This window comes from Pongo abelii, chromosome 17 (assembly GCF_028885655.2).
Source record: "Pongo abelii isolate AG06213 chromosome 17, NHGRI_mPonAbe1-v2.0_pri, whole genome shotgun sequence".
NCBI classification, from domain to species: Eukaryota; Metazoa; Chordata; class Mammalia; order Primates; family Hominidae; genus Pongo; species Pongo abelii.
The window spans coordinates 64050701-64065728 of NC_072002.2; the positions used below are offsets into that span (position 1 = coordinate 64050701).

Below are 15028 nucleotides of genomic sequence, written 5' to 3' on the forward strand. Positions count from 1 at the left end.
GTGACAGACAATACAGGAGTAAGAGAAGGAACAGCAGGGAAAATAATGAACCCAATTTTTACATATTTGGTTTAAGGTGTCTATGAGATGGCCACTGGGAAATGTCTGGGACAGCTGGATACATGGATATGAGATACAGGCAATCAGGACTGCAAATACAGAACTGAATACATATGGCACATATAAATGGGAACATATACACTGGCAACATATAAATGGCAACTGAATTTGCTTAGATGTTTTAGGGAGAAGTACAGGGAAAAAACAAAAAGGACAGAATCCTGCAGCAGGACACATTTAAGGACAAGAAAAAATAACACATAAAAGAGAGAGAAATAAGGACAAGGAAAAATAAGACATAAAAGAGAAAAGCAGTAGGCATAGAGGTGGAAAAACCAGCAGAGTACAATGATTGGAAAGCCAAGGTATATGTTTGTAGATATATGAACTGCACGTTTGGGACCCCAAAATTCGTATGTTAAAACCCTAACACGCAATGGGACACTATTAAGAGGTGGGGCCCTTGGGAGGAGATTAAGTAACAGGGGTGGAGCCCTCATGACAGGATTAGTACCCTTATAAGAAGAGATAGGAGACAGCTTGCTTCTTCTCTGCCTCTGCTCACTGCCATGTGAAGACACAGCAAGTAGATGACTATTGACAAACCAGTAAGCAGGTCTGCACCAGACACCAAGGGGGCTGACATCTCTATCTTGGAAATCCCAGCCTGCAGAACTATGAGAAATAACTTTCTGTTGTTTAAGCACCAGTCTATGGTATGTTTGTTAAAGCAGTCAGGCCTGACTAAATTCTGAACTGACTAAGCCAGAACTGACTAAGACATAGGTATTTGGCGGTTTAAAGAATAAAGAGATGAACAGTGTCATGCAGCAATGCAGTCAAATAAGAAAATGATGAAACATGCCCAGAGATTTACTAGCAATCAGGAGCTGTTGATGAGGAAGTTGTGGGAACAGATGTTAGATCACAACAGGTAGAAAAGTGCATAAGAAGTAAAGGCAAAGAATGTAGCTTTCAAGAAACTTAGCATGAAAAGAAAAGGGCTAAAAAAAATTTTTCCTTTTTGATGTTTATATAAAAACCACACTCAGAAAATAAAGGACTATTAGTCCATCTAAAACAAGATATAATTAATGATAAATCATAGACTGCATATCACTGTAAATATTAATCTCATTTTCTAAGTGTCTCTTCAGTGAAGATTCAAATGAGTACGATATAAAAATGACAGGAGTTGCATATCTGCAATATTGTGCAGGCTCAAGGCTTGACCCAAAAGCAGAAGACTGCTGGAGGCCTAAGGGAAATACCAGCCAAATCTCTGTTGGACTAACACAAACAGAAATTAAAAGAGTGACTAACTCATAATGCCCTGATTAAGGAAGTTACAGGCAATATAGTGTTGAAGTGACTATATATTATTTGTCCAAGATCCCTTCCTTAAGGAACTTCCCTTTACCTTTGTGGCTATGGTGACTTAGCATTAAGTGTGCCTCCTTCCATTGTCATTGGTCAAATAAGTGGATACACAACCCAAGAAGAGAGTACTGGAGCCCTTCACGAAATATTTCTGAAGTAGTTGTGTTTCATGAAATATTTCTGAAGTAGTTGTGTTTCCCCCTTTTAGCTTATGATATATCGAGAGCTGCTGGTGGCCACCTGTCTCCCCACTTGGAAAGTGTGCCTGAGAATAAGGCCAAAGCTATAAAAGGCAGAGGCAAAAGATGGAGAGGCCAAGCCTGGATAACATCATTTAGCCCCTAGAATCAGCTATGACTGAAGCCAGAAAAAAAAAGCACAAATTTTTCATTTGTACAGATATATTTCTTTTTGCTTATGCTAGGCATAAGCAATGGGTCTGTTACAACTAAAAGAATCATGACCATCTCAAATGTCTAGCTGCTTTTCTTGGTAAACATTTAATTGTGATAAAATATAAAACTTGTGTTCATGTCCATAACGGGTTTTTCTAAAAAGTATGCCCTCTTATGCCCTGTTCTTAATATTCAGGCACTTGGATTCGCCCTAGACGCTATTCAGAGACACAAAAAGAAAATGTAAGAGTCACTGTATTGTTATTCTAATAGATACCAATTAAAAATGTACCGCAAGAAGCTACACCAGATTAATTAACTTGTTTTGAGTTAAAACAAGTCAAACAGTAGTGAGTCAGACCATCAATAGAAAGAATCCAAGTCAGCCAACACCCTACGCTGAATAGAGGCAGGTCTGCCTCCAGCCTTATGGGATTTACACACAATAAGGTATTTCTCAGAAACACTGTAATCTGTCAAACATTACCTTCTTAATGTCAAAGACTGCAGAATAAAAGAACTGATAACCACAACAAAATCAGATCAGCACAGTAAATTTCCTACTGATAACATATTTTCTAATCAGAGCCTCAACATATTTATTATAGAAGAAAGGTAAAAGGACAGATGGAGCATAAATTAAGAAATTATCCAACAAAACCAGAACAAATAAACAAACACCACCCTCCAAAAAAACTACAACACAAAACCTTTTAACCTTTCACCGGGTATGTCATCAAACGCAGACAGCTGCTCTCTGCACCATCTTATATACCTGCATCCTTACCATACAACTTTCTGAAACAGGTGATGTCACAGGTTTCCTGCTTATTGCCAACGTTTCCCTTAGAATACATCATACTCAGAATTGTCTCTATGCCTATCCACACCCAACAGGAAACAAGCCTTCTCTTTATAGGATTTTACTCATATGAGCAGTATACTTTCATACTCAATTTGTTATTTAAGCAATGTTTCCCACCTAGACCTGATGTGCAGACACTCTTTCACCACACTTTTTGTTCTTAGTGTCAATTTGATGTAGAATATGTTCAATGAATTCTAGTATTCCATATTTCTTCACTATTTATGCAGTATTTTAAATTTAACACTGAAAAAATGGTAACCAAATACTGGGAGAATCCTGCTATCAACCTGTAAAAACTGGTGCAGAAGGAACATTTCATTGCTGTCAGCCAGCTACTGGCTATTTCGGGAATGTTCACATTTTTATGAATGTATTTTAAGGGTCTATAGTTATCTACATAGTATGTATTTCAAACAACATTAACAACTTGGTGAGGTAGCTCACTCTGCCCCTCATAGAAACACTGATGTTTGCACATTAGTCATAAAGGAAATCAATTATTGCTTACAGGAGTTTTTGTCTATGAACAAAAATTTGAAAACTAATTTCACTCATGTAGTGATGGATAGTGTAATTTAAGTGATATCTGACAAAGGTACCTTAAAATGACTATAAGACTCCAGGGAGTGAGTTCAGACAGTCCTAAAGCCTAAGCCTGCCAGAGCGGATGGGACATTTGGACAGCTGAGTTGAAACATCATTTTCCTTTCAGCATTCTCACCAGGAATATTCAGCAACTGTGATGAGTAACATGAACTTGGTGGGCGGGCACTTTAGCAGATGGCAGGGACCAAGATGATTTAAAAATCTCCTTGAGAATTGCAGAGGGTTTTTGGAAGACTTCAACAGGCTGAATCCTGGGCAACGCGTGGCTGTTAAAGACTGTAAGGACAGGGAGGGACGCTGTCAAGCCAGCCAGGGATGCTGCAGTGTCCTGCTCTGGAAGGCCACCTCCACATGAGCTGTGTCTTATGCTGGAGAAGCTCCTACCCTCTGTCTGTGTCTGGTGACATCTCCCTATCAATTTCTTGACCATCACCTTTGTGGCAACCAGGCAAATAAATTTGCCCTCTTGGGAAAAGAAGATTTTCTCCAAAATATTATAAAATACAAATGCATGGAATGTTAGACCTAAAACCATAAAAACCCTACAAGAAAACCTAGGCAATACCATTTAGGTCATAGGCATGGGGAAGGACTTCATGTCTAAAACACCAAAAGCAATGGCAACAAAAGCCAAAATTGACAAATGGGATCTAATTAAACTAAAGAGCTTCTGCACAGCAAAAGAAACTACCGTCAGAGTGAACAGGCAACCTACAGAATGGGAGAAAATTTTTGCAATCTACTCATCTGACAAAGAGCTAATATCCAGAATCTACAATGAACTCCAACAGTTACAAGAAAAAAACAAACAACCCCATCAAAAAATGGGCAAAGGATATGAACAGATACTTCTCAAAAGAAGACATTTATGCAGCCAAAAGACACATGAAAAAATGCTCATCATCACTGGCCATCAGAGAAATGCAAATCAAAACCACAATGAGATACCATCTCACACCAGTTAGAATGGCGATCATTAAAAAGTCAGGAAACAACAGGTGCTGGAGAGGATGTGGAGAAACAGGAACACTTTTACACTGTTGGTGGGACTGTAAACTAGTTCAACCATTGTGGAAGTCAGTGTGGCGATTCCTCAGGGATCTAGAACTAGAAATACCATTTGACCCAGCAATCCCATTACTGGGTATATACCCAAAGGATTATAAATCATGCTGTTATAAAGACACATGCACACGGATGTTTATGGTAGTACTATTCACAATAGCAAAGACTTGGAACCAAGCCAAATGTCCAACAATGATAGACTGGATTAAGAAAATGTGGCACATATACACCATGGAATACTATGTGGCCATAAAAAAGGATGAGTTAATGTCCTTTGTAGGGACATGGATGAAGCTGGAAACCATCACAAGGACAAAAAACCAAACACCGCATGTTCTCACTCATAGGTGGGCATTGAACAATGAGAACACCCGGACACAGGAAGGGGAACATCACACACTGGGGCCTGTTGTGGGGTGGGGGCAGGGGGGAGGGATAGCATTTGGAGATATACCTAATGTTAAATGACGAGCTCCTGGGTGCAGCACACCAACATGGCACATGTATACAGATGTAACTAACCTGCACGTTGTGCACATGTACCCTAAAACTTAAAGTGTAATTTAAAAAAAAATACAAACGCATGGAATGTTTAGTATGATACTTACAAGGTTTTCCATATCTGTGCGAGCCAACATATATGTTCTAATATTACTATTTTGATGGAGCAAGGTATACAAGAGGAGAGTTGCTTGATCAGATGTCTGCTGTTCACAAAGAGCTGTGTACAAACTATTAAAGTTGATCTGGAAGGCATGTGGAATTGATGGGGGGAAAGGACTGCTATCTGGAATACAGAAAACAGCACATCAGTAATTTCTAGCTGTGCTTTATATAAATAAAAATATTGTTAAAGTAATGTGTACAACTCAATTCCCATTAATTTTATGGAAAGTCACTACATTTCAGATTCAAAGGCAGCTCACGCCTGTAATCCCAGCACTTTGGGAGGCCGAGACGGGTGGATCATGAGGTCAGAAGTTTGAGACCAGGCTGACCAACATGGTGAAACCCCACCTCTACTAAAAATACAGAAATTAGCCAGGCATGGTGGTGTGGGCCTGTAAACCCAGCTACTCAGGAGGCTATGGCAGGAGAATGGCTTGAACCTGGGAGGTGGAGGTTGCAGTGAGCCGAGATGCACCACTGCACTCCAGCCTGGGTGACAGAGTGAGACTCTGTCTAAAACAAAACAAAACAAAAATTTTACTTTAAAAAGAACTAAACTAAGTCATATACTTTGACTCTGTTACTATTTTCCCATTAACATAGCTGAAATAAATCAGCTATACGAACATGAACTTAAATAAACAGAATTACGAGCTAGGCAAAAGGCCCTCCAAACAATACAACTTAACCAGGACATTGAGATAAAATACTTTGTTACCAAAACTAAATAACCATGAGTCCTGAATAAAAAATATCTAGAGAAAAACATAATTTCTACACAAAATAGAAAATTATCTTTTAAGATAGAATTAAAAAGAAAAAGACTGCCTTTAAATAAATTGTAGCTGAAGCATCCACTTATATCAAAATCAGTATAGACATTCCTCAGCTTAACAATGGGGTCATATTTCCATAAATTAATCATAAATTGAAAATATTCTAAGTTGAAAATGCATTTAATACACCTAACTTACCAAACATCATAGTGTAGTCTAGCCTAGCCTAACCTATTATATTTGTGTACAGTTCTAAATTGTATCAATCCAACTGTAACAGTAGGCCTATTTTACAACAAAGTGTTGAATATCTCATGTAATTTATCAAATACAGTACTGAATTTATATTGCTTTTGCACCATCATAAAGTCAAAAAATCCTAAGTCCAGCCATTGTAGGTTGAGGGCCATCTGTGTATGCTCAACATTAGGTTCTATAATCAAAAGAACACACCAAGCTTGAGACAACTACCAGAAAACTTCAATAACTTTTTTTAAAATAAAATAAAATATAATCTCCAATGCAAACCTAATTGACTACAACTGTTAAGAAACTTTTTTTTTTTTTAAAGTACAGTCACTGGAACAATGAAAAGCACAAATCACAGCCTGTATTAGGAAAAGTTCTTGATATTCCAAACTGACACAGCCTCTTTCCAACAGTTAAATGGATTTGCTGAGAAACTGAAGCAACCAAGGTTAGGAAGTAACAAAGAAGATAAAGATAAGTTCAATGGACTCAGAGAAAGTCATCATCCAATCAAATAAAACTCTGAACATGGTAGCACAAAGAGCTAATATTTTTATGTTCTAAAAAGCACCAAATTATTTTTAAGCCTTTAAAACACAGAAGCACTACGAAAACAAAACAACTTGCTTTAACATTTCTAAAAGGTGTGCTCTTATGGAAAAAGAGATGTGTTCCAACACAATCCTTGCCTCTCAGATTCTCCTTTCTAAGCTTTACATTTGTGAGGAGAATGCATCAAAATGCCTTCAAGTTTACTATCCAGTGCCCTCACTTTTCCTTCCACATTTGAAATATAGGCTATTTTTTCAATACTAACACTGTATTTTTGACACTTACAAAAATAATTCCTTTTTTTTGTGTGTGGTTGGCTTTATATTTTTGCAAGCGATGGTAAAAGGAAGTGCTGCCATGTGCAGTGAGTATGCAGATATTATGGAATCTACAGAATGCTCACTGGAGGAGGATTCTAGACACACTATGCTTCTTTAATATTGAAGCAAAGTAACAAATTCACCAACCTGTATTATACCTGACTGCAAAGGGAATATGTGTGTTGTATATATGTATCCACAACATATATACATTACTAGCTAATAAATGCTATGAACCATCTGTTATACTAAACATTTTGTGTTATCCTTTATTTAACCCATACAACAAACATGTCATTATTCTGATCAGCTTTACATGGAATGTAATAGATGTTTAAAGGGATTAAGTAACTTTGCCAAGATCAGCCCTGATGGATATGAATACCCTTCAGCCAACATTTTGCTTCATTGTACTACATGGTCTCCCAAACCATGACCATCCCAAGCAAAGTTCAGCCCTAAATACCAATATTTGGCCTGAGCAACAAGAGTAACATAGTAGATACCATATACTGAATACGTGCTTTGTTGCAAAATCTGGGCTAATCATTTTAAAGACTTACCTTTCTTGGTCTTTATACAAATACTATTAGGTGATATTATCTCTATTTTATAGGCAAAGCTTTTGAAGCTAATTGAGATTAAGCAAACTGTCAAAGGTCTCACACTCTGAAGTGATAGAGGTATGGTGTGAAGCCAGGTATGCCTGACTCTGAAACTTGCTTTCTTAACCATTAAGCCATACTGTCACCAAGAAGAGTAAGTAATGGGAACAGAAAAATACTAACAGATACGCCAGTTTTCGTTTTTTAATTTGTAAAATTGTTATTAATTCCCTATTGTCCTGTGTTATAGTTTGTGTCCTCTCCAAAATTCATGTTGAAATTTAATCTCCAATGAAATAAAGTTAAGAGGTGGGGCCTTTACAGTGTGATTAGGTCCTAAGGGCCCCTCTCTCATCAATAGGATGAAGGCCTTCATAAAAGAGGGCCCACATAGCATTCAGCCCTTTTAGCCCTTGACTCCCTTCTGCCATGTGAAGACACAGATAGAAGGATCCATCTTGGAAGCAGAGACTGAGCCCTCACCAGACACCAAACCTGCTGGTGTCTGGATCTTAGATTCACTTCCCAGCCTTCAGAACTGTGAGAAATAAATTTCTGTTCCTTATAAGTTATTGAGTCTCAGGTATTTTGTAAGAGCAGCACAAATGGACAAAGACACACTGAAAATAATACCAGAATTGGCAGAGGCACAATTAATGGGCACATTTAACCACGTCTATAAGAAATGCGTATCAGAATAACCCGGAAGAATCATGGCACAGGGCATCAGAAGGCTTACAAATGCTCCCATCCAATCACTGTACTTCCCACCCATCTTTATTACATTAGTGTTAGAAATGTCTTGAGCATCTGGTCATGCACTGCATAATAACGTCTCAGTCAGTGATAAACCACATACTCAAAGTGATTCCATATGATTATAATACCACGTTTTTACTGTACCTTTTCTAGGTTTAGATTGCTTAGATACACAAATACTTACCACTGTGTTACAACTGACTACAGTATTCAGTACATCATCATGTTGAACAGGTTTGTTGGCTAGGAGCAATAGGCTACACCACATAGCCTAGTTATGTAGTAGCTACACCATCTAGGTTTGCCTAAGTACACTATGATATTCACACAGCGACAAAATTGCCTAATGGAACACAGCCCTGCTGTTGAGCAGCACTTGACTGTACTACAGGAATATTGCTTTTAGAATGTAACCTTTTGAGAAGAGATAATACTGGTTCAACATGAAGCCATATGCTCACCTTCTACTTTAGGAGTTATTAATACCAAGTTACACAGCTCATGGGCAGCCTGCTCCTTGTTTGGAAGTAAAGATTTACTGGAGCACAGCCATCTAACTTGTTTACATAGTACCTATGGCTGCTTTGATGGAACAACGGCAAGGCTGAGAGACTGCAGGAGAGACCATGTGGCTCCACAAAGCCACTACCCTCTACAGAAAAAGGTTTTCTGATTTGTGTTCTAATTTTTTTTTTGAGACCTAATTTTTAGTTCTATAAAACTCTAGAACACAGACTTTAACTGAAAATTTAAAACAACCTAGCATTTGGGTTTTCCAGGTTAATTCCTATCCCTAACAGGTAGTACAGACTGACCCAAATTAAACACATGCTGGTTGGTTGTCCCTGAAAGAAATATGAATTTAAACAGATATAAAGGATCAGATATAAAGGATGCTTGACCTTCCTGATAATATTGACATGAAAAGCTAAAGTTTTTCTCATGTTTGACCAATATGAAAACATACAAATGGACACTCATCTCCAAAACTATAAGACAATAAACAATATAGAATAAGCAATACTCTCCCCATTACAAAGAATATTGGAGAAAAAATACCACAAACCTTGTGTGTTCTTGAAGGACATAATGGCTTGTCTGTAGGGGTTTGGCGCATCTGAGGCATCTGTCAGATTGGCCAACACCAGCAGAAGCAGGAGACTCTGGTTGGCCAGAGGGGAAGAAAGCTCTGGAGAGGCAGCCACTTTGCTGCCCACACCACCTAGTGTGAAGACAGTCCAGAGTCCTGCTGGGGAGGAAAACACCCTGTTAGGATGTGCTGCCACCAATGAGATGAATGTATTTCTGTAAAGTATTCTGTGTAATATAATACAATATGGTAATGAGCAGTTCCAAAGTGTAGAACAAGAATCATGTCTATACATTTCACAAGGCCAGAAAATCCTCCTTGCTATAGAAACTGGACAAAGATTGACTGTATTTACAACAAAATAGAGAAATAGAGATTTTTATGATTAGGTAACCTAAATTTTTTTAAAAAGTGAATGAAATTTAGTAGAAAAATTTGCTAAAAAAAATTAATGCAAGCCGGGCGCAGTGGCACACACTTGTAATCCCAGCACTTTGAGAGGCCAAGGCAGGTGGAGCAAGAGGTCAGGACTTCGAGACCAGCCTAGCCAATATGGTGAAACCCCATCTCTACTAAAAATATAAAAAATAGCCGGGCGTGATGGCAGGCGCCTGTAGTCCCAGCTACTCGGGAGGCTGAGGCAAAAGAATAGCTTGAACCTGGGAAGCACAGGTTGCAGTGAGCTGAGATCATGCCATTCCATTCCAGCCTGGGCAACAGAGTGAGACTCATCTCAAAAAATAATAATAATAATAATAAATGCATTATGATCAAGAGGCTTTGTTTCTAAAGTACAAGAATTGTTCACCATTTTAAAAGTATTATTTCTATTTTTTAAAATAAAAAATATGGTCATCTCGAGAGTTTCCACATTTTCATATATATATTTAAATATATATATATATATTTTAAACTTAAAATTGGTTTCTGATTTAAAGAAAAATTCTTACAAACTAGAAAGGGAAGGAAACCGCAAGCCAAAAATTCACAGTGGTCAAACACTGTAAGTATTCTCATTAATATCATCAACATCAGCATGGTACTACTAATGCCCAAGCAAAAACATCAAGGCAAAAGAAAAAAAGACCAAAAAAAATTTTAGAGAAAAAATTTCATTATTTGCAAGCAATACTCTGGTCCACTTAGAAATGCACCGTCCGGGCCTGGCACAGTGGCTCCCGCCTGTAATCCCAACACTTTGGGAGGCCTGACCAACACGGAGAAACCCTGTCTCTACTAAAAATACAAAAAAATTAGCCAGGCGTGGTGGCGGGCGCCTGTAATCCCAGCTACTCGGGAGGCTGAGGCAGGAGAATTGCTTGAACCCAGGAGGCAGAGGTTGCGGTGAGCTGAGATAGCGCCACTGCACTCCAGCCTGGGCAATAAGAGCGAAACTCCGTCTCAAAAAAAAAAAAAAAAATGCACTGTTCAGTACAATGGCCACTAGCCACTTGTGGTTACTGAGCATTTAAAGTGAGTCTACTGTAGCTCAAATCACATTGTGCTATAAGTGTAAAATACACATGAAAATTTGAAGACTTAATACCAAAAAAAGAATGTAAATTATCTCACTAATATTTTATGCTAAATACATGTTGAAATAATATTTTAGATACACTAGCATTAAAATTACTTTCACCTGTTTCTTTTTACTTTTTGAACATGACCACTAGAAAATTTAAAATTATATACGTGGCTTCATATTTCTATTGGACAGAGTTAATTGTTCTAGAATATCAAAGAGAGTCACCTGATATTCCATTACTGACACACTATAACTAATAGAAGATTTTGGTGCAGTACTATGGCTATATGGTCAACACCAACAACAATAAAAATTAAAAGCTTTACATACAATCAATAAATAATTAGAAAATATATTTAATTCCAATCAAAATGTCAACAAATCCAATAAAATATTAAGGAATAAACCTAAAATAGAGAGGACCTTTAGGCTGACAACCATAGAATTTGAAGACCATACAAGATCTGAATTAACGTAAAGGCATAACGTGTTTCTGGATAAAAAGAGTCAATACTATAAAATGTCAAATCTAGGCCGGGTATAGTGGCTCATGCCTGTAATCTCAGCACTTTGGGAGGCTAAGGCAGATGGATCAACTGAGGTCGGGAGTTCGAGACCAGCCTGGACGACATGGTGAAACCCCGTCTCTACTAAAAATACAAAAATTAGCCAGGTGTGGTGGTATACGCCTGATACTCCCAGCTACTTGGGAGGCTGAGGCGGGAGAATCTCTTGAACCTGGGAGGCAGAGGTTGCAGTGAGCCGAGATCATGCCACTGCACTCCAGCCTGGGCGACAGAGTAAGACTCTGTCTCAAAAAAAGAAAAAAACAAAAAACAAAAGTCAAATGTCTCTAAGTAAATCTAAAATTCAGTATAATAACCATCAAAATACCAACAAGACTTTATGTGGTATTTTGTAATACAGTGTAAATAAAACATTTCTACATGAAAAAATACATAAGAAAACAATTCTGAGACTGACCTGGGGAAGTATACATCCATTCACATAGTACAATTTGTATAAAGCTATAGTCATGTAGAAGTGTGATTTGGCAGCAGAGGAGACAAATAGGTCAACAGAAGAGAAATTAGGTCAGAACAGAGCTACATGTATTTGATAATTAAGATTATGATAAAGGTAGTGTGCCAGATCAGTAAGAAAAGGATAAAATTCTGTTAAGTGTTCTTGGGACAATAAAATTTTGTTAGTATTTAATTATGAAGTATGTGTATAAACCTTGAGTCAGGGAAGCCCTTTTCTTATGCAAGAAACAACATTCAAGAATACATGAAGAATACTCATTTGACCATTTAAAAATTAAATACTTTTACATGATAAAACACATCATAAAGACAAGTAACATATGAAGAAGAAACATTTGTAACATGTATAACAAAAGGATTTTTTTTTTAAATCTACAAATCAGTAAAAAAAAAAAAAAAAAAGTAATCCAAAATTAAAATGGGCAATAAAGGAGGCTGAGGCAGGAGGACTGCTTCAGCCCAGGAGTTGAAGACCAGCCTGGGCAACACAGTGAGACCTTGTCTCTACAAATAATAATAATTTAAAAAGAAATAGCCGGGCATGGTGGTGCATGCTTGTAGTCCCAGCTACTCATGAGGCTGAAGCAGGAGGATCACTTGAGCCCAGGAGGTAGAGGCTACAGTAAGCTGTGACTGTGCCACCGCACTCCAACCTGGGCAACAGAATAAGCCCCTATCTCAAATATATATATATATATATATATATATTTTAAATGGACAATGAAAGTCCAAACAATAAAAATAATTTTTAAAAATGTAATGATGATGAGATGACCCATGAGACTAGAACATTTTTAAAAGACTAATAACACTGATAATACTCAGTAGTATCAGTAAAGGTATAGGAAATTACCAACAGTAAGAGATCCAAGTGGTACAGGACTTTTTAAAGTACATTTGGCAGTTTTCATTGAAAATAAAATGCACATACTCATGAGCCCAGCAATTCTTTTTTTTTTCTATACCAGGGAATACTTGAATAGGCACACAAAAGAGTATGTATAGGAATGTTTACTGTAATATTGTTTATAATGGTCCAATAATGTAAACAACATATAAATGCTCACCAGTAACAATGGTGACATAAGCTATGGTTAAACTATACCATGGAATACAATATAAAGATGTAGATGTCTATGTACCAACAAGGAAATACCGTTAAGTGAAAAAAACAAGTTGCAGAAAAACCGATGTAACAATTTAAAAAATCACTTACCAAACCATATATGTATCCATATGTACATATTTAAAAAAAAACAAGAAGGACAAAGTATACATCACACTGGAAACACAGAGTATCTCTAGAGGATGAAGTGGGATTGCATGGAATTCAAGGAATTCAAGGAAGACTTTTGTTTTACTTGTATAGTTTAGTTTTTCCCCAGTAGTAATATATTTATTTCTTTAAAAATAAATGTAAAAGAATAAAATTAAAATAACAGAACAATATAGATCCCATTAGTAGGTAGAATACGGGAAAATCTCATCAGAAATCACTAAGTGAAAAAGGCCATTCACAAACTACATATATATAGATATATATGCATGCTCCATTTGTTTTAAGAACTTGCAAATACACATATCTGTGCATGTAAGTCCATCTACAGGTCCCTGGCAGGGTCCACTGTAGACAGTGGTCATTCGTCATGGAGCAGAGTGGGAGTGAAGGTGGCTTCAGGAGAGTCTCAGACTTTGTTCAGTGTAGTATTACTGTATTGCTTGACTCTTCTACAACATAGACGTATTCAAGCATAACAAGCCATTAAAAATAATAAGGAAGGGAAGGAGGAAAATTCCTGGTCACCAACTCCCCCAAAAATGTGATGCAAATACTTTGGAACTAGGATACAGCCCTGTAATTTTTACTTTAACAACAAAACAGAAAACCTCCTGATAATTTTGGAGGGAAAAATCATCAACATGTTAGCTCTGATTACATCGAGGACCATGGCAATGGATATGATATTTAACTTTAATCTTTGCATATACATATTTTAAATTACTTATTATAATGGGCAGATGTCCTTTTTACAAAAACACTTATTCAATGAATTAAGTGCTTCTGTAAATAAATTATAAACAATGTATAACAAAATAAGCAACTGAAACGTTTTGTTTCTCCGGAACTAACACAAGCAGATACTTTTTATTTCTACTTTACATTGTAAACAGTTCAGTGTGAACATCTGTTCATTTCTAATATTTTGTACTTTTATTGAACACACAAAATAAAGTATCTTATGAATAGCCTAACAATATGTAATTTCTTACACAATTGTGATCCTACAAATATCAAGCTTTTTAAATGATTACTGAAATGGTTTTACTACTAACTTTTAAGGAGCTGTTATGGGGGAAGGGGGGAAATAGTCCCTATCCCTAAATTTCGAGGCCCTCAAAGAAGAGTATACTGGGAACCTCAAACTGCACATCTGGTATAAATTTTCAGTATAGGTATAAGCAAACTCAAGGATCAGCAAGAAGAGGTTTTTTTGGTTTGTTTTTTAATACAGGAAGGATTTTAAGATGACTGAGGAACACAGGAAAGTTTCTGTTAAATAATGTGCTGCCTCCATTTCATAAGGAAAATCTGAATTAAAATTGTCAATAATTGGTAATTATAGACCACAAATTTAAGTTTATTCAAAACTTAAATCCTCATGACATAGTTGAAGAACTTGAAACATTTAATAAGAAAATCAAAATTATTAAGAAGGTACAGCCAGTAGCCAAGTATTAATTATTTGCTTTGGGTTTGATTTGTGTTATTTATTTGTATCATTTTAAAACATTTAAAGCCATTTTCTTCCACTCAGAGTATGCTCCATGACAGTCAGCTCCAATATCCCTCACTGTGTGTTCCAGGATTCAGAGCAATGAGAAACACAGTTACAAAGTTCAATCTGCAACAAAAATAATCACAACATGCTCCCCAAGGTCAAACAGAAGTGTTTTTTGGATCCTCTTCACAGTTGCTCATCTTTATTGCTAGTAGAAATGAATTGACTACTACTGAATAAATTGCACAAACAAAATTCTGATTCTCTTTCAACACAGATTCAC

The 15028-nt window shown here is 36.8% G+C and overlaps 1 protein-coding gene across 11 annotated transcripts in view; it reads right to left on the reverse strand.

The window, feature by feature from the left end:
* Positions 1 to 15028, reverse strand: part of DYM (dymeclin) — a 413664-nt gene that overhangs the window by 225583 nt on the left and 173053 nt on the right. For 8 of the 11 annotated variants that reach the window (NM_001133903.1, XM_054537558.2, XM_024235728.3 and 5 more), the window contains 2 exon segments: positions 4983 to 5161; positions 9371 to 9553. In NM_001133903.1, the coding sequence (NP_001127375.1) occupies positions 4983 to 5161; positions 9371 to 9553 (362 nt within the window). 11 annotated transcript variants of the gene reach the window in all.